Source organism: Lontra canadensis, unplaced genomic scaffold (assembly GCF_010015895.1).
Source record: "Lontra canadensis isolate GAN:19392208 unplaced genomic scaffold, GSC_riverotter_1.0 scaffold142, whole genome shotgun sequence".
NCBI classification, from domain to species: domain Eukaryota; kingdom Metazoa; phylum Chordata; class Mammalia; order Carnivora; family Mustelidae; genus Lontra; species Lontra canadensis.
In genome coordinates this window covers 648318-673105 of record NW_022631136.1, presented here as the reverse complement: position 1 = coordinate 673105, position 24788 = coordinate 648318, and the positions used below count along the sequence as shown (strand labels likewise).

General features: G+C 40.5%; 1 protein-coding gene across 4 annotated transcripts in view; it reads right to left on the bottom strand.

The window, feature by feature from the left end:
* Positions 1-13030, bottom strand: part of RPRD2 (regulation of nuclear pre-mRNA domain containing 2) — a 96326-nt gene extending 83296 nt beyond the window's left edge. The window contains exons 1-2 of one of the 4 annotated variants that reach the window (XM_032843660.1): positions 12049-12111; positions 9303-9331 (exon numbers count right to left, since the gene is read on the bottom strand). Coding sequence is in view for 3 of the 4 variants with exons in the window: in XM_032843659.1 (XP_032699550.1) it covers positions 12049-12253 (205 nt within the window). In the remaining variant the exon portion in view is untranslated. Of the gene's footprint in view, positions 1-9302; positions 9332-12048 lie in introns of all 4 variants that reach the window. The other 3 variants (XM_032843659.1, XM_032843658.1, XM_032843661.1) reach the window with 3 other exon arrangements.
* Positions 13031-24788: the final 11758 nt, after the last annotated feature.

Sequence of the window (24788 nt, the reverse complement as noted above, 5' to 3'; positions counted from 1 at the left end):
TAAAAACCTCATACTATCATACTACTTTCCAGAATGAGTTATTTTTGTTCAATCTCTAAGTTACTAAGAGTTAAAATTCCTTATAATTCCAATACAGAGTTCTACACAGAGCAAGTACTCAGTATTTCTAATTTTGTTTTCTAAATTCTCTATCTTTGGACATAGGAACACACTATAAATTTTAATAATTTGAGTAGTAATGACTGCCCCCTGGACACAGAATTCATCATTTTAAAATAACACATTTTTTTAAAAAGACTTTATTTATTTATTTGACAGAGAGAGATCACAAGTAGGCAAGAGAGGCAGACGGGGGGCGGGGGAGCAGGCTCCCCGCTGAGCAGAGAGCCCGATGCAGGGCTTGATCCCAGGACCCTGAGATCACGACCCAAGCCGAAGGCAAAGGCTTAACCCACTGAGCCACCCAGGCACCTGAAATAACACATCTTTTAAAGACATTTTTTTCTTTTTAGATTTTATTCATTTATTTGACAGACAGAGATCACAAGTAGGCAGAGAGGCAGGCAGAGGGGTGGGGGTGGGGGATGAAGCAGGCTCCCTGGTGAGCAGGGAGCCAAAAGCCTGAGGCGGGGCTCCATCCCAGGATCCTGGGATCATGACCTGAGCCGAAGGCAGAGACTTTAACCCAATGAGCCACCCAGGTGCCCCTAAAATAACACATTTATTACAGTTTTAAAATGACCCTGATTGGGCGCCTGGGTGGCTCAGTGGGTTAAGCTGCTGCCTTCGGCTCAGGTCATGATCTCAGGGTCCTGGGATCGAGTCCCACATCGGGCTCTCTGCTCAGCAGGGACCCTGCTTCCCTCTCTCTCTGCCTGCCTCTCTGTCTACTTGTGATCTCTCTCTGTCAAATAAATAAATAAAATCTTAAAAAAAAATAAAAAAATTAAAAAAAATAAAAAAAAAATAAAATAAAATGACCCTGATGGTAAAGGGAACCCGAAAACAATATAGGATCCATTCTGGTCTTTTTAAAATAAAAAATGGTGGGTGCCTGGCTGGCTCAGTCAGAGAAGCATGTGACTCTTGATCCTGGGGTCGTAAGTTTGAGCTCCATGCTGGTTGTATAGATTACTTATATACATAAACTTAAACAGATAAATAGGGGAGCGTGGGTGGCTCAGATGGTTAAACATTTGCCTTCAGCTCAGATCATGGTCTCGGGCTCCTGGCTTAGTGGGGAGCCTGCTTCTCCCTCTCCTGCTGCCTCTCTCCCTGCTCAGTCTCTCTCTCTCTATATATATATCTCTCAAATGAATAAATAAAATCTTTAAAAAAAAAGTAAATATTTTTTAAAATGTTAAGCTCCAATTCCTAACATTAAAAGATCTTTTCCCTTGTAACAGTGCAACTGTTACTAAAGGGTAATAAAGAAACACACACTCTCGGCTAGTGGGTTACCAAAGAACCAGAGAGTGAAAGTAAGTGAAACTAACCACTAGAGAGTGAAGTGGAAGGAAGAAGAGAGGAGGAAAAGATAAAGGCCACAAACAAAATAAACCCGGAATACTGAACACTTCATTTCTTTCATCAAAGAGACTCTATTTCAATATTTGTAAGAAAAGAATAAAAATTAGGGTTTTTTTTTTAACTGTTTTATCTTAGTTAGAAAAACTTCAATGTTCCAAAGCACAGATGGAATTGTTGCCTTTTTCCAAAAAGAGTAACTCGGTTCTATTACTTTCTCCACAAGATGTGCATTTCTCCAATGTTCTCTAATTAAAATCTGTGGAGGCAGTGGGATTTGAAAGCACCACAAAACACCAACTACTTTATGTTTCCTTGACAAACAGATGAGAAACTCAGTCTAGCTGGTTTGTATAACGCTACTGAGTTCTGGAGTAATTTTACTAGGGTCTCTGAGCTCCTTCTACACCTTAAAAAACCTTCTGTATCCTTACTTTTCCAACATTTGAAATTTTAAAACAAATATCATAACTGTTTGACAAAAGCTTAGGAGAAGGGGCGCCTGGGTGGCTCAGTGGGTTAAAGCCTCTGCCTTCGGCTCAGGTCATGATCCCAGGGTCCTGGGATCGAGCCCTACATCGGGCTCTCTGCTCAGCAGGGAGCCTGCTTCTCCCCTCTCTCTCTCTGCCTGCCTCTCTGCCCACTTGTGGTCTCTGTCTGTCAAATAAATAAATAAAATATTTAAAAAAAAAAAAAAAGCTTAGGAGAAAAGGAGTTTGGATGCATCTATGATTTATTAGCTTATGAAAAGCAGGAAGCCAAGTCACTAAAAATAAAATCAATAACCCTCTACTCCCTAAGAAATTATACACATACAGGAGCATCTGGGTAGCTCAGTTGGTTAACTGAGTTCAGCTCAGGTCATGATCAGGTCCTGGGATGGAGCCACACGTCCACACACCAGCTCCCTGCTCAGCAGGGAGTCTGTTTGTCCCTCTGTCATTCTCTGCTCCTCCCTAGCTTGTGTGTGCTTGCGCAGGCTCTCTCTCGCTCTCCCTTAAATGAATGAATGAATGAATGAATGCGTAGCTCAGTTGGTTAAGCGGCTGCTTTCGGCTCAGGTCATGATCCCGGGGTCCCAGGGTCCTGGGATCCAGCCCTGCATTAGGCTCCCTGCTGAGCTGGGAGTCTGCTTCTCCTTCTCCCTCCCTCTCTTGCTCACTCTCTCAAAAAAAAAACAAATAAAATCTTTAAATAAATAAATAAATAAATAAAATCTTTAAAAGAAAAAAAGAAATTATACACATACATACACTCACTCCTTCTCTGCAGACAAAACTATAATTTTGGTGTGACCTATCTGAGCAAATTTTAATTAGTATTTTTTCACTGCCAATGAAATTTTCCTTTCCATACCAAAGAACCATTTGAAGTTTGTCAATATTGTTTCACACTTTTAGTTATAGGAATGTTTACTTGCTACATAATTTAACATTTAGCTTACTATGGAATGTATAATAAAATTATGTCATATATAATGCTTCAAACCCACCTACAGCCATGTTTATAGTGTCACCCTTCTGCATTTGGGAGACAACACAGCTAAATGAAGAACATAATGACTGATTGTAAAGTCTCACAATCCAAGTGAAAAAGCTCATTTAGTATATGCCATCAGAGTAATGACATGTCATAATTAGGTAGTTCATGTTTTAAAACACTGTCAGGAGACATGGAAAATATTACCTACATCTATGAATTCAGGGCAGTGGAATAAAGAAAAAGTGGCCTAAGCATCCAAAGGGGAGGGAGAGAATCATTATGCAATAATTTTATAATTGGTAATTAAGATACAGTTACTGCCTAACTAATCCGGAAGTGCCATTTAGTCTAAACCAAGAGTAGAGACATTCAAGAGCTCAAAATAGATTACTTCTTTGGGGAGCTGAGATAAAGTTTACCTTGAACCTCAAAAAGAACCTAAGCCAAGAACACATTAGATCAAATAAGCAGAAAGAAGTATCTGAAATACTGACTGCCCCAGAGCCTTCTCTCTGGACCTCTTCTCTATCTACACTTATTACTCTTCCTATACTTCCTTCTCTATCTATACTTTTTTTTTAAGATTTTTTTTAAAGATTTTATTTATTTAGTTGACACACAGAGAGAGATCACAAGTAGGCAGAGAGGCAGGCAGAGAGGGGGAAAGCAGGCTCCCTACTGAGCAGAGAGCCCGATGCAGGGCTCGATCCCAGGACCCTGAGATCATGACCTGAGCTGAAGGCAGAGGCTTAACCCACTGAGCCACCCAGGTGCCCCCTCTATCTATACTTAACTCCCATGTAGCTCAATATCTGTGGCTCCAAAAACAATCTATACACTAAACAGACACCCTGTAGTGACTGTTGCACAATTCTGTGAATATACTAAAACAACTGAATTGTACAGTTTATTATTTTTTTTAATTTATTTGACAGACAGAGATCACAAGTAGGCAGAGAGGCAGGCAGAGAGAGAGGAAGGAAAGCAGGCTCCCTGCTGAGCCACCCAGGCGCCCCGAATTGTACAGTTTAAATGAATGAAACTTATATTTGTGAATTATATTTCAATAAAGATATTTTAAAATATGGACAACACAAACCTAACATTTAAAACTAAAATTCTGATCTTCCTCCCCAAATCTGTTCCACTTACTGCCTTCCCCATATTAATAAATATCAACTCTTCCTAGTCCAGCAAAAAACTGGAGTCATTCTGGATTACTTTCCTCTCTTAGCCCATGTTTAATCCATCTAGAAATCCAGTTAGACCTACATTCAAAATAGATCCAGAATTAAATTATTTATCACTTCCACAGGCCACAGCCTGGTCCAAACCACCAGCACCTTTCTCCAGGATTACTACAACAGCCACCTAATTGGTATCCCTGTTTCTACAGCAACTAGAATGACCTTTTTTTTTTTTTTAAGGTTTTTTATTTATTTGAGAGACAGAGATAGCACAGAGGGAGACTAAGAGGGAGAAGCAGACTCCCTGATGAGGAGAGAGCCCAATGCGGCGATAGATGCCAGGACCCTGGGATCACAACCTAAGCCAAAGGCAGACACTTAACCAACTAAGCCAGGTGCCCTGCAGAATGACCTTTTAAAAACATAAATCATGGGATGCCTTCCCTGGCTCAGTCCACCGAGCACGTGACTCTTGATATCAGCATCACAAGTTCAAGTCCCACACTGGGCCTAGAGCTCACTTTAAAAAAAAAAAAAAAAAAAAAAAAATCAGTTCATGTCATTCCTCTGCTCAAATAGCTCCCCATCTAATTTAGACTGAAAGCCAAAGAAAGTCCTTCTGACACCTATAAGACATTGTGATATGCCTCTCCTCCCACCATCACCCACCATAATCTCTGAGATCATCTGCCAAACCTCATTGTACCTATTCCTTTGCAGCCACAAAAGCTTTCTTGCCCTTCCTTAAACTTTCCAGGCACATTCTACCCTTAGGACCTTTGTATTTTTCTGTTCTCTTTGTGTTGGAACATTCTCTCCTCACACTCTCATTTATCTATATTGCAATACCTCATCTCCCTGCTCAAATGTCACCTTCCCAGTGAGGCCTTCTCTTACAACCTAACTTAAAACTGCAACCCCCCGGGTACCTGGGTGGCTCAGTCAGTTGGGCATCTGAGGCTCAGGTCATGATCCAGGAGTCCCAGGATCAAGTCCTATGTTGGGCTCCCTGTTCTGTGGGAAGCCTCCTTCTCCCTCTGCCTGATGTTGCCCCTGCTTGTGCACTCTCTTTCTCTCTCTCTTTCTGTCAAGTGGATGGATAAAATCTTAAAAAAAAAAAAAAAAAAAACAACTGCAAACCCCTATAACACTCTGTATTTCCCTTTCCTACTTTATATTTCTCTACAGCACTTCTAATACTTTTACCTTCAAATATATTTAATATTTTACTTATTTTCTTGTTGTCTCACCTCACTGGAGTATAAGCTCCAAGAGGGCAAAAATTTTTCTCCATATGGTTCACGTGCTATATCCCCAGGCCTTGGTACAACAGGTATTCAACAAATAGTTGTTAAAGAACCGAATGTAAACTAGGGACTTAAAAGCAAAATGCATCTTCATACTCAAAGTTAGAATCTGTTCTCTAGCCCACCTGTATTACTCGTTTGTATACATGTGATACGTAATTATAAAGCTTTATGCCTATGGCAGTATTGTTATATATTCTACATGTCTAGCCTACATATTTGCTACCAAGGATGGATTTCAAAGAGAATAAACAGTTAACTATGCCAGCTGTTTTTAGGCTTTTGTGTTTACTTTTTGTTTTTAGGCTTTCGGATCACATCACAGATACTTACAACTATTACCTGTTGTAATTAGGTAGGAAACCTAATTTATTATTAGGTAGGAAACCTAATTTGCTAAGTATCTGGCACTTGAGATACTGCTTTTACTGCTGGAGATCTACATCTGTGGTTGACCTCTGTTATTGTTTTTAAAGATTTTATTTATTTACTAAGAGAGAGAGAGCATGTATGTGAGCAGGGGCAGAGGAAGAGGGAGGAGGAGCAGACTGACTCCCTGCTTCTCAGGGAGTCCCATGCAGGGCTCAACCCCAGGATCCCCCAGATCATGACCTGAGCCTAAGGCAGATGCTTAATTGACTGAACCACTCAGGCACCCCAACCTCTATTATTTTTAAAAAAAATAATAAAAATTTTAAAATCTGTGCCAAAAAAAAGTACATTTCAGAAGCCAAAGCTGCAGAAATGGCCCCAGACCCTCAGATTTGCATAATATCAAATATACGATAGCAGACTCCACTCCCCACTGACCAGTACTGTGCCCCGAACTTTTTGTCAAAAAAACTCTTTTATGGAGCACCGGGCTGGCTTAAGTCAGTCACCTCAGTAACTCTTGACCTTGGGGTCGTGAGTTCAACCCCACATCGGGCAGAGATTACTTAAAAAAAAAAAAAAAGGCAGGGGCACCTGGGTGGCTCAGTGCATTGAGCCTCTGCCTTCAGCTTGGGTCATGATCTCAGGGTCCTGGGATTGAGCCCCACATCGGGCTGTCTGCTCAGTGGGGAGCCTTCTTCCCTTCCTCACTCTCTGCCTGCCTCTCTGCCTACTTGTGATCTCTGTCTGTCAAATAAATAAATAAAACCTTTAAAAAAAAAAAAAAGGCAGATGCCTGGGTGGCTCAGTCCTTAAGTGTCTGCCTTTGGCTCAGGTCATGATCCCAGGGTCCTGGGATTGAGCCCCACATCAGGATCCTTGCTTGGTGAGGAGTCTGCTTCTCCCTCTCCCTGACGTTCACCCTGCTTGTGCTCTCTCCCTCTCTGACAAATAAATAAACAAAATCTTAAAAAAAAAAAAAAAACAACCTTTTATTATTTAATCCAAATACACCTCATATTTAGAGATTTTTATCTAGTAGTCAGCTTTCATAGTTAACATGTTTTCAAGCAAAAACATAAATGTCTATCAGAACTCAAAATCCACACAAGATAATCAGTTTTGCCACAGAAAACAAAAACAAAAACACCCACAGAGATTTAAAATTTCAACATTCTGGTTAATCTACAAAGCCTAATCTTGGATAAATAAGCAAGTAATGAAAGGTTTTCTGCATGGCAGAGAGTATTTTATGAATCAGAAAAGTAGTATAGTAGAGTGGTGAAGAGTGTTCACCCTAAATCCAGAATGTCTGGATTGAATCCTAGCTCTACCACTTAATACCTCTGTAACCATCAGCAAGTTATTCAATCTTTTAGTGTCTCTGTTTTCTCATCCATAAAATGGGGATCATACCAATACCTACTTCAAAGATCTATGGGGGCACCTGGATGGCTCAGTGGGTTAAGCCTCTGCCTTCAGCTCAGGTCATGATCTCAGGGCCCTGGGACTGAGCCCCGCAATGGGCTCTCTGCTCAGCAAGGAGCCTGCATCCCCCCCTCTCTCTGCCTGCCTCTCTGCCCATTTGTGATCTCTGTGTGTCAAATAAATAAATAAAATCTAAAAAAAAAAAAAAAAGATCTATGAGGACTGAATGAATTAAAATGTGCAAAATACCTGGAAAGGTATCTGGCACATAGTAAGCACTTGATAAAAGTTAGCTATAAAATTATCACCATCTTCATAGTCCAGCTAAGGATCCGTGAGTACCAAACTGAGAAACCACAGCCATAAATCAAAACAGTAACTGCACTTTGCAAATTCTCTCCAACAATTTAATCCTGTAAAAAGAGAATTTTTTTTTTTTGCTAGCCCATGTTTATGTAATAGTTTCTCATGTAGAAAAAAAAAAAAAATACCAGATTGTACTAAGAGTTCCTTCAAATGAGGTGGAAGGGGTAAAAAGTAAGGGGAGGCAGAAGAAAAAAAGACTGGCCATTAAGTTGATAACTAATGAAGTGGGTTAATCAGTACAAGGTCTGGGGTGGGGTGTAAAATATTTAGTTTGTATCAAAAATAGCTGAAGGGGCTTAACAGATTTTCTGCTCTACAAATGATTCTATTTTTCTATATCCTGCCTTTCTTAAAAAACTCACTTAAATTCTCAGACCACCTTCTAAATAAAATAGACCAACCCATTCAATGGTTAGAAACAAGACAACATGGGACACCTGGGTGGCTCAGTGGGCTAAGCGTCTGCTTTCAGCTTGGGTCATGGTCCAGGGTCCTAGGATCCAGTTCCACATGGGGCTCCTTGCTCAGCAGGGAGCCTGCTTCCCCCTCTGCCTGCCATTCCTCCTGCTTGTGCTTGTGCACGCGCTCTCTCTGATACATAAATAAATAAATTACTTTTATTTTTTTTTAATAAATAAATTATTTTTAAAAAGAAACAAGACAACATAGAAATATCATGAACACAGTAATTTCCATTTTGTCCTACTAGTTCTTCAGAGCACTTGTTAATTCATTAGTGTCTGGTCCAATCCATCTGCTCCAACTGGGAATTTCCAGCACTATACCCCAAAAAAGTTCTGCTGTAATTATTCTGGATACTCAGGATTTTAGGATAAAGACAATCTTTATCTGCATCATCACTGTCATCATAATAAATAATTTGAAAGTTCTGTATATGCTAGAACCTATGCTAAAATAAATAATCTTTTTAAACCTAGACAGCAATTCTATGAGATAATTATTACCTCTACTTACAGATCAGAAATTGGGGCTCGCAATTTAAGTGTAGAGTCACCTAAGTATTAAATGATGGAATTAAGGTCTGGATCCAGGTCTAATTCTAAAGTCTGCATTTTTCTACTTTTCCACATTGATTTCTATTTTGCATTAAAAATGGGAGGGACAAATGAAGTAAAGAAATGAAAATCTGGTTATCTGAACATCAAGTCCGAAAAGAGCCATATCTTACAAACAAAAAAACAAAAAACCACAAAACAAAAAAAGCCGTATCTTGAACCTGCTGACAACCATAGCAATCATTTCTTTCACTAATTATAAGCATCTTTCTGATAAATAGAAATTAAAACAATTCAAGTTCTTGATTAATACACAAAATTATGCCAGCAAATATTTACTGACAGCTCACTTTGTGCCAAACACTGTTCTAGTTGCTTGAGGATACAGAAGCAAAGAAGACCTAGTTCTATCATCTGGTGGGAGAAGACAAACAATAAACATGTAAACAAATAAGCAAGGTAATTTCATATACTGAAAACAATGTGAAGTGACCACCTGGAATAAGGTCAATTAAGAGAGGGCCTTTCTGAACAGGTAATACAGGAGCTTGAAATCTAAATGATGAGGAAATGGAACTGGAAGAAGCCTGAGAGGCAGTAGCAAGGCAGATAGTGCAGGAACTTGTAGACCACAATAAAGAAATTTAGATTTTAACCTGTTGCAATGGGACATCAATGGAGGATTCTGAAACACAGTAATGACATCTGTTTATGCTATAGAAAGATCAGTTTTTAAAATGATGGCAATAAATGCTTCAGGACAAATTTAAAAAAGCCTAAATAAAATCAGTTAGAACCTAGCCATGGAGTGTATCTCCCAGAAGCCTACTTGCTTTCTCCAAATTATTTCCTTTAAAATCAACAAAAGCCTCTCATTACAACATATGAAATAAAGGGTCATATGAAAATATCTTTGGAAGAGCTAATACACTTAAATTCACACTGAAGTCTAAACACAAATTATTAAATAATGGATGCCAAAATAAAAAAGAGAAGCAAAAGTAACATCAGGAAAACAGACACAAAGGCTGGGAATGCCAGAGACACCGATTTCACAAACTTGCCTAAAGCTGACTTAGAAACCAAACTCAAACTAAAATAATCCCAACTGTAAAGAAATATGAAACTAAATGAAGCCTAATGCATCAACTATTTTCATTGTGCCCTTCATTACTCTCCTGAAAATTTCTCTCAAAGGCTTTATTTACATTGAAATAGATGATGTTCATTAAAGATAAACACAAAATGACTACAAATAACCCTTAACCATTTTTAGAAAGTTCCATTCCACTAGGAAAAAAAGAATCAAGTTTTTAGAAAGCCAAAAGCATTTAACTACATCAACTACATATAATGCACTTCAAATCAAGTATTTTACTAGAGAAATCACTTTTTCACTCAAGATATCAACAGGGGAAATAAGCTCGGGCAAAATATCAACAATAGTAGAGGCAGAAAACTTCTGGCTCCAGTATATCTCATTATTGCTAACTAGAAAAAAAAAAATTCTAATTGTCATTTGAAATCCCACAAGGCAGGAATGGGGGACCAACTTAGTCTTGCAAATGATGTAACCATGCAATTAAAGCACCAGAGCTCAAAGGTAGGAAATGTTAAATGCTTATATAATTTTGTACAAATGTTTCAAGACAATTAAAGAACGTATGTTCTCAGACTTGTATGAGCATTTGCTACCACGGTGTACCATTGGTACACCTGGTGTACCAAGTACATTAAAGAACAATTTGCTTTTAATCTTGAAAACATTACTACAAAGTTAAATGTGGTCATTGTCATCTGATATGGTGGAGTCAAATCCTAACTCCACACTTTTTCTGTGTAATCTTAAGCAATTTACTTAACACTTCAGGGCTTTAGTTTCCCCATATGTAAATCAATGATTTAAAAAAAAAAAATCTACTTCTTAGGGTTATTTTAAAGTATAATGAGATAGATATATTGTAAATGGCAATAAAGGGTTGGGCACATAGCAGATCCTTAAACATGTGAGTCTTTAATGATGACTGTTATCATAGTTTATATTGTATGTTCTAATTTTACTTCTTCGGAAGAAAGTAACTCTAATCTATTGGTAAATATTGGTAATCTTGTCTTGGTTCTACAATCTTTTCAGTATATATTACTCCAAGTGCTACAAAACATCTCTACCAACAATAACTTTACACACATAGTCTGAAGATTGGGGCCTATGATTTTGTAAGCTTTATCCATCTATTCCCTCAAAGGTTAACACAAATCAAAACACTATGGGGGCAATGGCAGAAGTGGAATAAGAAGAGTAACTGGATGATGGGTCTCACTGGTGACATGCCATAGACAAGAAGCAACAAAAGACCTAAAAGTCAAATAAATATATATGGACTTAGGGTTAACCCTCTTCTCAGCAGGAAGCAACAATGACTTCTCCACACTTGCTCCTAAAGGATTTGAAATGTTTTGGAGACAATCCATGCTTCCTGACAGTTTAATATACATACCTCTTTTCTGTAGAAAAGAAGCAAAATGGAAAAAAATCCCCGAGGGAGACAAAAAAGCAGTTACTGGGGAAAGAAACTACCATATATTCAAAAAGCACATTTCCCGATTTCCTGTTTTGATTGCCTAAGAAGCCAAACTTACTTCTTTAAAAAGGTATCTCAAGTGACTGAAAAGTAGCCAGACATGTTTTACATTTTAAGGTATTAAGTGATGATACTGACTGCGGTTATTTCCGGTCAGTATCAAGAAGCCCGTGTTTTATTGCAGCAAACACAGGTACAGGGAAACCTCCCAGGTGGTCGCTTCAGCTCTACGTGGAGCTCCCGTTACTTCGTAACATTCACCCCCAAGGCCCTTCGTATAACAGATCACGAGTTTTAGTTCAGCGTAAAATAGTGGTCCAACATATACCAAAGAAGTGGTTTTGCTACTGCTTAAACCATAGCTTGTCTATCATCACGAAAACCAGAAATCATGAGCACGTCAAGGCCTGTAAGAAATAAACGGACGCGATAATTTCCGCGAAGGATCAGTAAAGACAACAGCACCTTACAAGGCTCTAAAATAACACCTCAATCTCTAATGATCCGGGCTCAACGGCCCAAGGTCACACACACACACACACACACACACACACACTCACCCACCCACCAAGTGGGTAACTAGCTAATAAAAAATCCAAGAAATGATGAGCCTCCTGCAGCTCAGGACAACTGTGGCTAGGAATGGAGGCTGGGTTTGGGAACACTCGCGTCAAAGCATTAATGTGAACAACGCCAACCGAATGCAGGGGCTCCGTGGGGGAAAAAACAAAACAAAACAAAACAAAAAACCCAGGCGTTTCTGGAAGGATTTCCTTCCATTTCCCCAGTCTTCCCTTCCTTAATCACCCCCAACACTCACATCTCCGGAGCCACTTCATCCAATGGTAGACGATAGTAGTGTGATGTTTCTTGTTCTCTATACACCAAGAAGACAAGCCTTGAATAGATTCCATGGTGTTAGTTACCGACTGGAATTTTCGATCCAACGAGGACTCCAGAGCCCCTGCCGAAGAGGCCGACGAGGAGGAGGCCTTACTGCTGCCTCCGCCGCCGCCGGCCGCCATCTTCCCGGTTTGCACAAGCGCTGCTGCTCCTCTGGCGGCGGCGGCGGCGGCGGCGGCGGCGGCGGCGGCGGCGGGAGCGGGCAAAACAATCGCTGAGAGTGCGTGAAAGCCGTAGGTGGGGAAGGAGGCCAGGGGGTGGGGATGGTGCACGCGCTAGGCTCTTCTAGAGGTAGGACGGGAGGACCCGCTGCTGGGCACGCTGGTGGCTCCTACACGCTCTAAGGAAGGGCTGCGGGTATCGAAGGTTTATCAGAATTGTTCAAGGGGTTGTGTTTAAACCAGTCAATAATCACGAAAGAACTGCGCAGAAAACGGATCCTGCAAAACCTTTCCAAACGCCTGGCCCCGAAACTAATGGTTTTACACTCTTCAGCTCTCAAAGCTAAGGCTCTTCCCCACTCCTATCACCACGCTCCTGTAAAGCTGGGCGTTAATATCTTAAATTTAATACTACCCGACTGCCCCTTCAGTTGCAGAAATCTTTCTCCTTTAGATCCTCTAGCACAGAAAAGGCCCAAGGCTACCTAGCCTGGATTTTTTTTGCAACGCAATAGCAGCAAAGGGACAGCAACAGTATCGCGCACGCGCCGCTTCGCTCCGCCTCCCCGCTTCCTTCTCAACCTAGAAAGCAGAGGGAGGCGTGATGGCGGGGCAGTCTGGCCAATCAAAGGACCAGAACGAGAAGCGCGCGCAGAAGCCCTCAAGCTCTAAGGGCCAAGGAGGCGCTACGATTATTTGTACGCTTGCGCACCAGACCGGCGTGTAGAGGGCTAGGAGGAAAAACCCGGAGGAAGGGTGAGGGAGTTGGTCAAACTAAGGAGAGGTCGGGGGTGGGGCTTCACCGCTCTGCCCCGCCCTTTATTTCCTAGCGAGGTCTCCCTCTTGGGATTGTCAACTCTTACAGCAGGCTGGGTAATTCCCACCGCTCAGGGGTCACTTTACTCTCTGGCAGCTACTGCCGCTGCAGCTGCCGCCGCCGCTAACTCCTCGGGGCTCGACGCGCGACAAAGTGGCTGGGCGCCATCTTGCAGTGCCTCAAAAGATGCGCATGCGTCAGCTCCGGCGAGCCATTCACTACGCAGACTCCCAAATCAAACAATATTTTACACTCCCGTTGGATGGTGCCATTCATAGCCGGTAGGCTATTTGGATTATAGGAAGAGGAAGTAAATGAAGTGAAACGAAGAATTGCCTAGTAAAATTTTCGAGACGAGAAAATAGAAGGCGAGAAGTGATCTCACCTTTGCGGGTTATAATAGCCTCACAACTGCGTAATACATTATCGTTTACAAGAGCCCTAGCCGACTATTGTATTGATTAGCACAACCTAGATTAGCCTTCCCATCGTATCTGCTTATGTAAATCCTCTGGGCAGATTTGGAGGCTCCTGTGTTCCACTAAGTACATGCAGTTACTGTATTTTTAAGTCTTTTACGTCTCCCCAAAGAACTCATCGTTTCCTGAGGCAAGGAATCTGTTTTGTCAAACTCATATCTAGTGTTCATTCGTTCAACAAAAAGTTGGTGAACGTTTTGTGCTAAGTATAGTTCTAGATACTGGGAAGTAAAATAGCAAAAAAAATATTCTACCTATGGGGCTTAGTAGCAGGAGATCATAAACAAATACGGGTCAGGGAGTAATAAGTTCTATGAAGTAGTAGTGTGTGGAACCAAGAAGCTACTTCTCTGAAACAATGTAAGAAGGAGAGAGAATTTTGTTTATGAGATCCTGTATGAGAAGGGCAATTGGTGATCGAGGAAGGCTTTTGGAAGGAAATGACACTTAGCTGAACGCTGAGAGTAAGGTAACCCAGCAGATCTTGGGAAGGGGGAGGAGAACGTGCTGGATCAGCCAAGTGCAAAGGACTCCAACTGTGTCTTGACCTATTCCAGGAAGAAAAAGGAGGCCCATGTGGCTGGAGAAGAGTAGTGTACAAGAAGCAGAATATCAGGTCTGACGTGGAGGGAGGGGGTTCTTGGAAGACCTTGCTGGTGACTGTAAGGATTCTGGCTTTTTTTTTTTTTTTAATAAAGATTTTATTTATTTATTTGACAGAGATCACAAGTAGGCAGAGAGGCAAGCAGAGAGAAAGGAAGGGAAGAAGACTCCCCACTCAGCAGAGAGCCCGATGAGGGGCTGGATCCCAGGACCCCGGGATCATGACCTGAGCCGAAGGCAGAGGCTTTAACCCACTGAGCCACCCAGGTGCCCCAGAATTCTGGCTTTTAACTTTGAGATGGGGAGCCATTTAAGCAGAGAAGTTTTAAGTAGGGAAGTTACAACCCACGTAACTTTTTAACTGGTTGCTATGTTGAAAACAGATTTAAGAGCCACCATTCAAGGAGGCTATTGGAATAATCCAGACAAGGAAACCATGGCTTGTACAAGAGTGATAGCAAAGAGATAATAAGTGGTGTCAGATACTGGAGATAGATGCAGATATAGATATAAATATAGATATAGATATAGATATAGATACAGATATAGATATATTTAAAGATTTTATTTATTTATTTGACAGAAAGAGAGAGATCATGAGTAGGAAGTCAGAGAGAGGGGGAAGCAAGTTCCTTGATGAGCAGAGAGCCCGTTGCAGGGCTCAGGGGGTCAATCCCAGGACTCTGAGATCATGACCTAAGCCGAAGGCAGACGCTTTACCCACTGAGCCACCCAGGCACCCCATGATCCTGGATATATTTTGAAGACAGAGTCAAAAGAACTGCTCATGGAGTTAAGGTGAGTATGAGAAAAACAAATGAGTCAGGTACAACACCACAGTTTGTGACCTGAGCAGGTAGACCAGTATTTCTCTGCTTTTTTTATTTTTAATTATGTTGCACCTGAAGATCCTTTTTAAATATTTTTTCATAATCACCCAGCTCACATTGAATTTTAATGCCACAAATAAACTATATATCTGTTTATGTGCTGTATGCTTTATTCAATGCAGAGTAAAGCAGTACTAAAATCTTTGGGGCACCTGTGTGGCTCAGTTAGGAGAGCATGCAACTTTTCATCTTGGAGTCATGGGTTTGAATCCCATATTGGGTGTAGACATTACTTTAATAAATAGATTTTTTTTAAAAAGTACTAATACCACAAGTTAAAAATTAAAAATTTTAAAGCGGGGGTGCCTGGGTGGCTCAGTCGGTTAAGTGTCTGCCTTTGGCTCAGGTCATGATCCCAGAATCCTGGAATTAAGTCCCACATCTGGCTCCTTGCTCAGTAGGGAGGCTGCTTCTCCCCTCTCTCTCTACCTGCTGCTCCCCCTGCTTGTGCTCTCTGTCAAATAAATAAATAAAATCTTTAGGGTGCCTGGGTGCCTCAGTGGGTTAAGCCACTGCCTTCAGCTCAGGTCATGATGTCAGGGTCCTGGGATCGAGTCCCGCATTGGACTTTCTGCTCAGCAGGGATCCTGTTTCCCTCTCTCTCTCTGCCTGCCTCTCTGCCTACTTGTGTTCTCTCTTTGTCAAATAAATAAATAAATAATCTTTTAAAAAAGAATTTTTAAAAATCTTTAAAAAGAAATTTTTAAGCTATTAATATTTAAAATCTTTATAACTACATTTGCTGAGTAAACTTTAATGTAATAATTTATTTACTTACATAAATTATAATTTATGGCCATTACATATGCAAATTGGTGGTTTACACAAATACATAATAGCAATGTAATCACTTTTTTAAATCATTCAAAATTGTGGCTGGCTGGCTTAGTTGGTTAGGTATCTGCATTTGACTCAAGTCATGTTCCTGGGGTCCTGGGATAAGTCCTCATTGGGCTCCTTGCTCAATGGGGAGCCTGCTTCTCCCTCTCCCTCTGCCTACTGCTCCCCCTTCTTGTACCGTCTCTCTCTGTTGAATAAATGGACAAAATCTTTTTAAAAAATGAAAAGAGGAATACCTTGGTGGCTCAGTTGGTTAGGCATCTGCCTTCCACTCAGGACATGATCATAGGGTCCTGGGATGGAGTCCCACATCAGGCTCCTTGCTCAGTGGGGAGCCTGCTTCCCCCTCTCCGTGCTGCTCCCCACTGCTTTGCTTTTCCTTTCTCTCTCTAATAAATAAAATCTTTAAAAAAAAAATAAATCCTTCAAAATTGTTTATATTTCCAGCAAAACAATTGAAAAAATTGTTTCTTCAAAATTTTTAATGAATTTTAAATTTTTATTTGCCATGAGAAAATTACTAACTAGTTGTTCAGATATTGTTGACATTTTTTCCTTCTCAGCGTTTGACAGAGTTAATGATGAACTGAATAACAAAGGTAAAATTAAATAATAAAATACAAACTATTTTTATTTGCTCCTCAAAGCCCAAGTCATACACAAAAGCACTCAGAATCAAAAATGATATTCACAAGGCACTACATGACAGCCAAAAAAAATCAGGTATAGGCCACTTCCTTGTATTCAGAACTTCAAAATTAAGGGAAAGTTCTCCAGTCACAGCCTCAAAGTTTTGTAGCATTGACCTTGCATAATTTTGTATATCTTCCATGAACTCAATGTTATTGTTGTTTTTGTCCTATCCAAAAAAAATAGAGAAATTAAGTAAGGAATAAGATTGTGTTGGGTAGGGGGTGCCCAGATGTCTCAGTTGGTCAGGTGTTTGCCTTCAGCTCAGGTCATGGTCTCAGGTTCCTGGGATCAAGCCCTAACATGACCCCAGACTCAGAGTAGAGTCTGCTTGTCCCTCTCTCTCTCCCTCTGTTCCCCCTCCCCTCTGTGCACAGGCTCTTTCTCTCTCTCTTTCTCTCTTTCTAGAGTAAATAAAATCTTTGAAGAAAAGATTTTGGGTATATTTGAGTTTTAGTGAGTTACCACTATAGTATCTATATCTATATGTAATATCTATATATAATATCTATGTATATCTATATATAATCTATATATAATATCTATTATATCTATATATAATATCTATAATATCTAATCACTATAATATCTAAGACTTCATCATGCAAGAGCCAAATTTTTCCCTTTTGTGGGGTGACAATGCCCCCGTTGAAAATGCATGAAATACACATTTTCTCAGATGGACCAGGGAAGAAAGATGGAGGACCAGTCATGTGAGAAATGAATAGGAGTCAGGATTTCAGTTATGGACAGCTTGCGTTTGTGATATCAGATCTATAAATGGCACTAGATATGAGTCTGAAGTTCACAAGAAAGATCTAGGTAGGAAACATCAATTTAAGAATTGTTAGTGTTGGGGGTTGCCTGGGAAGCTCAGTTAGTCAAGCATCCGACTCTTGATTTTGGCTCAGGTCATGATCTTGGGGTCCTGGGATCAAGCCCCACACTGGGCTCCATGTTCCATCCGTGAGGAGTCTGAGGTTCTCTCCCTCTTCCTTGCCGTCCCACTTGCTCTCACTCTCTCTTCCCAAATAAATAAAAATTAATCTTAAAAAGGAGGGCACTTAGTCGTTAAGGGTTTGTATTCGGCTCGGGTCATGATCCCGGGGTCCTGGGATAGAGCCCCGCATCAGGCTCCCTGCTCAGCGGGAAGCCTACTTCTCCCTCTCCCACTCCCCCTGCTTGTGTTCCCTCTCTCATTGTGTCTCTATCAAATAAATAAAATCTTGGGGGAAAAAAAAGCATTGTCAGTATTGGAGCTTCCGGGTTGGTGAACTTGTGGAGATTTGGAAAGAGGCACCCAGAGAGGGCATGGAAGCTGTGCGCCTTTCCCCATAGTTGGCCCTGTGTATCTCTTCATCTGGCTGTTCCTGAATTGTATCTTTTTATGATAAATGGTGATCTAGCATGTTACCCAGAGAACTTTCCAAACAAGAACCAAAAATCCATCTGATGTCTGAAAAAGAGTAGAGGAGACTTGGTGTCCAGTAGAGTCCAGGCTGGGCTCATTACATGATTCATGAGCCAGAACCACAAATTCTTGTCTTTAGATAACCTCTTCCAAAAGATCAACAAAAATGAAGTATATCTGGTGATCATCAATTATTTTTCAGATTTAATGTATATGTATATAAGGTGAATGTACAAATGTTCATCCATACCTGTGCAAATGTAAAAATGTATAAATCATTCCTCCATACCTGTACATGAGCTCTCTGTATTCTTCACAGGAACAGAGCTCAGTTAAATGCATCAAGTAGGTTACTATAAGGCGTTTAAGATACAATTCCTGACGGGAGGGAAACAAACCATAAGAGACTCTTAATGTCACAAAACAAACTGAGGGTTGTGGGGGGTGGGGCTAGGGAGAGGGTGACTGAGTTATGGACATTGGGGAGGGTATGTGCTATGGTGAGTGCTGTGAAGTGTGTAAGCCTGACGATTCACAGACCTGTACCTCTGGGGCTAATAATACATTATATGTTAATTTTTTAAAAATTAAAAAAAAAGGGGGGCGCCCGGGTGGCTCAGTGGGTTAAAGCCTCTGCTTTCGGCTCAGGTCATGATCCTAGGATCCTGGGATCGAGCCCCACATCGGGCTCTCTGCCCAGAAGGGAGCCTGCTTCCTTTCCTCTCTCTCTGCCTGCCTCTTTGCCTACTTGTGATCTCTGTCAAATAAATAAATAAAATCTTAAAAATAACTAATTAATTAATTAATTAATTAATTAAAAAATAAAAAGACACAATTCCCGGATGTCTGGGTAGTTCAGCTGCTTAAGTGGCTGCCTTCAACTCAGGTCATGATCCTAAGGTTCTGGAATCGAGTCCCACATCCAGCACCTTGCTCAGCGGGGAGCCTGCTTCTCTGCTTACCATTCTCCTTGTGTATGCTCACTCTCTTTCTGATTAAAAAATAAAATAATAGGGGCACCTGGGTGGCTCAGTGGGTTAAGCATCTGCCTTTGGCTGAGGTAATGATCCCAGGGTCCTGCTTCCCCCTCTCTCTTTCTGCCTGTCTCTCTGCCTACTTGTGATCTCTGTCAAATAAATAAATAAAATCTTTTAAAAAATAAAATAATAAGATAAAATTCCTTCTAGTCAGTTTTTCTCTTAATATAAGTGCTTGTTTGACCTTCTCTGTTACTTTTGTTAAAGTCTGTACATTGAATTTTTTAAATGTCAGTATTTAGGGGAGCTTGACTGGCTGGAAGAGCATGCAACTCTAGATCTGGGGGTTGTGAGTTCCAGCTCCACAATGGGTGTAGAGATTACTAAAAAAATAAATAAAACTTTACTATTTTTTTAAAATTTTATTTATTTGACACAGAGAGGGAGACAGAGAAAGAGAGAGGGAATACAAACAGAGGGAGTGGGAGAGGGAGAAACAGGCTTCCCACTGAGCAGGGAGCCCAATGCGGGTCTCGATCCCAGGACCCTGGAATCATGACCTGAGCCCCATACATAGAACTTTAAAGAATTGTATTTTTAAAAAGAGTTATTGGTAATAAAGCCATAAAATGGTTAAGGTTCCCTAGGAAATGAGTGGGTGTAGATAGAAAAGAGGTCCAAGAACTAAGACGTAACGAACAACTTGTATAGGAGATCCAAAAGGAATGACCACTGAAGGGAGAACCTAGAGAATAATGTTCTGAAAGAAGTAATGAAGGGACGCCTGCCTGCCTTAGTCCGTTAAGCGGCTGCCATTGGCTCAAATAGTGATCCCTGGAGTCCCTCATTGGGTTCCTTGCTCAGCGGGAGAGCCTGCTTCTCCCAGCCTGCTGCTTCCCCTGAGTGTGCTCTCTCTCTCGCTCTTTCTCTCTGACAAATAAATACAATATTTTTAAAAAAGTAATGAAAATTTGTCAAGAAGGAAGGACCAATCAATTATGTCAGCTGTTGGGGCACCTGGGTTGCTCAGTTGGTTAAGCGACTGCCTTTGGCTCAGGTCATGATCCCAAGGTCCTGGGATGGAGTCCCTCGTTGGGCTCCCTGCTCATTGGGGAACCTGCTTCCCCCCTCCCTCTGCCTGCCTCTCTGCTTACTTGTGCTCTTTTCTCCCTCTGTCAAATAAATAAAATCTTAAAAAAAAATTATGTCAGCTGTTGCTGTGTAGGTTGGGTGAGGACTGAGATAACCACTGATTTGGCAACATTGGTGATCATTGGTGGTCTTGAAAAGGGCTGTTTCTAGGAAGTGAAGTGATTGGAGAGGGTTCTACAAAGAATGGGAGAAGTGGAGATATCATATATAGACAACTCTTTCAAGAAATAAAATGAGGGATGCCTGGCTCACACAGTTGGTGAATGTGTGACTCTTGATCTCAGGGTTATGAGTTCAAACCCCATATTGGGTACCGAGCCTATTTAAAAAAAGAAAAGAAATAAAAGGAAGAAAGGCAGCAGAGAAATAGAATTGAAGCTGAAGGGAAATGTGAAATCAAGGCATCAGTCCTTTTTCTACGATGGGAAATAATTATAGCTGATGCAAATGAAAATTGGGGGTTAAATATTGATACAGAGTAGAGATGGGACAATGGCTGGATTGATTTCCTTGAATAGATGGGAGAGGATAGAATCAAGTGATAGGTCCACAGTTTTGTTTTGTTTTTTAATAGGAAAGTAGATAATGTAGTAAGAGATTCAGGTATATTGATAGATTTGTTGGTCACAATGTGCAGAAATTCTCTTCAGCTGCTCATTTTCTCAGTGAAATAAGTGGGCACTGTAGTAGGTGCTGAGGAAACACCCACTTCAAAGGCACTAATTATCTGCTAACTGCTAATTCCAGTGTATTATTGCAGGCTTCACCTCCCATTTTTCTGCTAGAGAGTGTAATGGCTAAGAACAAGGCCTCTAGAACCAGACTGCTGAAATTCAGGCTATGCCACTTACCAGCAGCAATTTTAGGTAAATTTCTTAATCTCTGTGGTGCTACAATTATTAAATGAGTTAATGAATGTGTGGTTCGAGCAGTGCCTGAGTCAGAAAAGGTTTGATGATGGTGTCAGCTATTATTACACTTAAACTTTTCTTAAAACTTACTTCCTTTTGCTTCTGTTAAATGTACAATCCTTAATTAGACTGTACTAAATTAATGGATTTCTCTGCCCATTGCTAGTTTTTGCACCCTATTTGCCACAGTTCCATTTTTAGCCCTTTTGTTATCTTTCTCCTTCTCCTTTTTTTTTTTTTTTTAAGATTTTATTTATTTATTTGACAGAGAGAGAGAGATCACAAGTAGGCAGAGAGGCAGGCAGAGAGAGAGGGAAACAGGCTCCCAGCTGAGCAGAGCCCGACACGAGGCTCTATCCCAGGTCCCTGGGATCATGACCTGAGCCGAAGGCAGAGGCTTAACCCACTGAGCCACCCAGGCGCCCCATCTCCTTATCCTCTCTTAAAGATTAAATTTTATAACCTGCATTCAGACATATTCAAGTGGGATATTCTAGTTATTTTTGTTTCTACCTCTTCCATCTAGTTATCAAATCTTATAGACCTTTACCTAGAAATCTCTTGTATGGGGGCACCTAGGTGGCTCAGTCAGTTAACCATCTGCCTTCGGCTCAGGTCATGATCGCAGGGTCAGGAGGGAGTTTGCTTCTTCCTCTCCCTCTGCCTGCCCCTCCCCCTCTTGTGCTCTCCTGGTCTGACAAATAAAATCTTAAAAAAAAAAAAAAACAACCCCACAACTCTTGTATGAATTCGCTTTCCATTCCCTTTGCCCTCTACTACTTATGTTTATCATTACCATTCTAATGAACTATGATATCAGCACAGGAGCATCACAATCAGCTTCTCAGTCTACCTCTTCAACTTATATACCATTATCAGATGAACATCTTTTCCCCTCCCCTTGAAACAAAACAAAAAAAGTGTTCCTTGGGGCACCTAGGTAGCTCAGTGGTTAAGTGGCTGCCTTTTGGCTCAGGTCATGATCAAAGGGGAGCTTGATTCTCCCTCTGCCTCTGCCTGCTTCTTCCCCTACTTGTAAGTGCTCTCTCAAATAAATATCTTTAAAAAAAAAAAAAAGTGTTCCTTGTTACCTATTAAGTAAAAGCCCTGGCTTTTAAGACTCTCCGCAATGGTTCCAATCTAACTTGCCAGTATAATCTCAAATGCCTCCCCTCCATGGTTCTTTGGGCTCCAAACTGTTCTTTTCCTTAAATATATCTTGTAATTTTCTATTTGCAATTAATTCTGTTCTTTCTGCCTAAAACATCCTATTATCAAAAGTCTACCTATCTTTCAAGAGCTATCTTAAATTGCCTCTTTTGTGCAATAACATTTTCTCCCCTGAGTGAAATTATTTATATTTTCTTATCTCCAGGAATATTGCATTGAATAACATGCAAAAGCACCTTGAAAACTGTAAAATGGTCAAGTGTTAGTTATTACTGAATTGCCTTATCCAAAAATAATTATTTGGTACCTATAGTCCTAGGATATTAACATTTTCAAGATCATTCTAGAAATTCATCAAGGTAAGCTACATACAGGGAGGAGTAAATAGTCCAGTTATTTTATATTCACTTTTAGACCAAGAAAGCTATTTTCTACCTTGATGTCTCCCTTAATTCCCTATCATAAATTCCAAATGACTTTTAAAATTCTTACCAGAACTCTGGAGGACAAACAACAGACATTAACATATCTGACATAATATACATAATTTCAAACATTATGAAAGGAATTGCTAAAGTTCATAATGCATTTTAAGTAGGAACTACTCTGGGAATAACATTAATTTGAAAGAACACAGCTGTCCCTACCACCTTATTTCACAAATGAAGCAGCGTATGTAGGGGCTAAGAGTTCGGGGTCTAGTCAAATGAACCTGGGTTCAAACTAAGCTCCATTACTTACTAGCCAGAACCTTGGAGCAACTTACTTACTCTAAGCCTCAAATTCCTCATCTCTAAAATCTACTTCTATCTTAAATTTATTCTGAGAAAAGAGGCAATGCTTATGGAACACAATGCTCAATACAGTATGGATGGGGTCAAAAAATTTAAAGACAACAGAAACACTGTGAAGCACAGGCAGATTAAAGACTTGCTCAATGGGGCACCTGGGTGGCTCAGTGGGTTAAAGCCTCTGCCTCCTGCTCAGGTCATGATCCCAGGGTCCTGGGATAGAGCCCTGCATTGGGCTCTCTGCTCAGCAAGGAGCCTGCTTCCCCCTCTCTGTCTCTGCCTGCCTCTCTGCCTACTTGTGATCTGTCAAATAAATAAAATCTTAAAAAGAAAAAAAAAAGACTTGCTCAAGGTATGGTTAAGTCTCACTATACTGGGATGCCTGAGTGGGCTCAGTGGGTTAAAGCCTCTGCCTCCCGCTCAGATCATGATCCCAGGGTCCTGGGATTGAGCCCTGCATTAGGCTCTCTGCTCAGCAAACAGCCTGCTTCCCCCCACCCTCTGCCTGCCTCTCCGCCTACTTGTGATCCCTCTCTCTCTCTGTCAAATAAATAAATAAAATCTTAAAAAAAAAAAAAGTGTCACTATACTTTACAATGAAAAATTGTGTATTGAGTATAAATCCTCCTTTTTAGGCCTTATGCAAATAATACATTTTTGAAGTAGTATATAAATTATTTACACATATTGTGATAAATCCTTTAATGAGAGCAAAAGCACTTATTTCTATGACAATGAATTTTTCCCCTGGATTTGCTTAAATCAAGAAGTATCAAAAACAAGTTCAATTCTCTGGCTCCCATCTCACAGATAGAGATGATTATTAGCAAGTACCCAGTTCATTGCTGAGGCCTGGTGAGCTTTTCGGATTTCATCCTGCTCCAGGAATAATTAGTTAACCTCACCTGTCTGGGTTATAGTTTACTTATCTCTAAAAGAGATCATATTAGGTTTTCCTTAAGGCCTTTAGCTGTTCCTGTCTCCTTCCACCTTTTTTATCCTAAAGCTCTCTCATACTGTTTTGAAATTAGAACTCTAACTAGGACCTGAACACATAAAACTTTTAATAAAGGGTTAATTTTATAATAAGGAATGTTTTAACTTCTAATCAAGTATCCATTTTTCAACACCACTTCCTGGTAAACTCCAACTAGAGCAACTTACAGGAGCTCTAATGGCTCCTGTGTTCGATCCATTCCCAGTAGGTTCTCAACAGGCAACATGAATTGGAAGTGTAGATATGGTAAGAATTCTGGACTTCAATGGATACTGATGCTGACCTAAATACTCCTAAAATCAAACCAGAAACAGTACATTCTGAAAAGAACCTCATCTAGTCAGATTCTTTGGAAAAGAAAAAACAAACTACATGTTGCCTTTTAGAAAAAGATTTTCTATTTTTTTAATTAGTAAAGAGAGGAAATAGGCTAAATTCCTGAATCCTATTCCATTTTACAAACTGACCCATAACATCCTCCTTGGACTCTTCCTGTGTCCACTTCACCCACAACACACATCTCTCATCTATGTACCTGTTTAAGGAAATGACTTCCTGTTAAGACTATAGCCAAGACCAGGGGTAATCTGCCTTGTGACTCTCTTGAAGGTTAACAGATTTGTTCCACCCTCTTTTACCCACTGAACACCTCCTCCTTTATTTACTCTGCTGGAGAAAAACAGTATTTATCATTCTTGCTCCAAGATGAGGTGAGGAATTTCCATCAGACATCAAAAAATACATATTCATCCATTCAGTCATCCATCC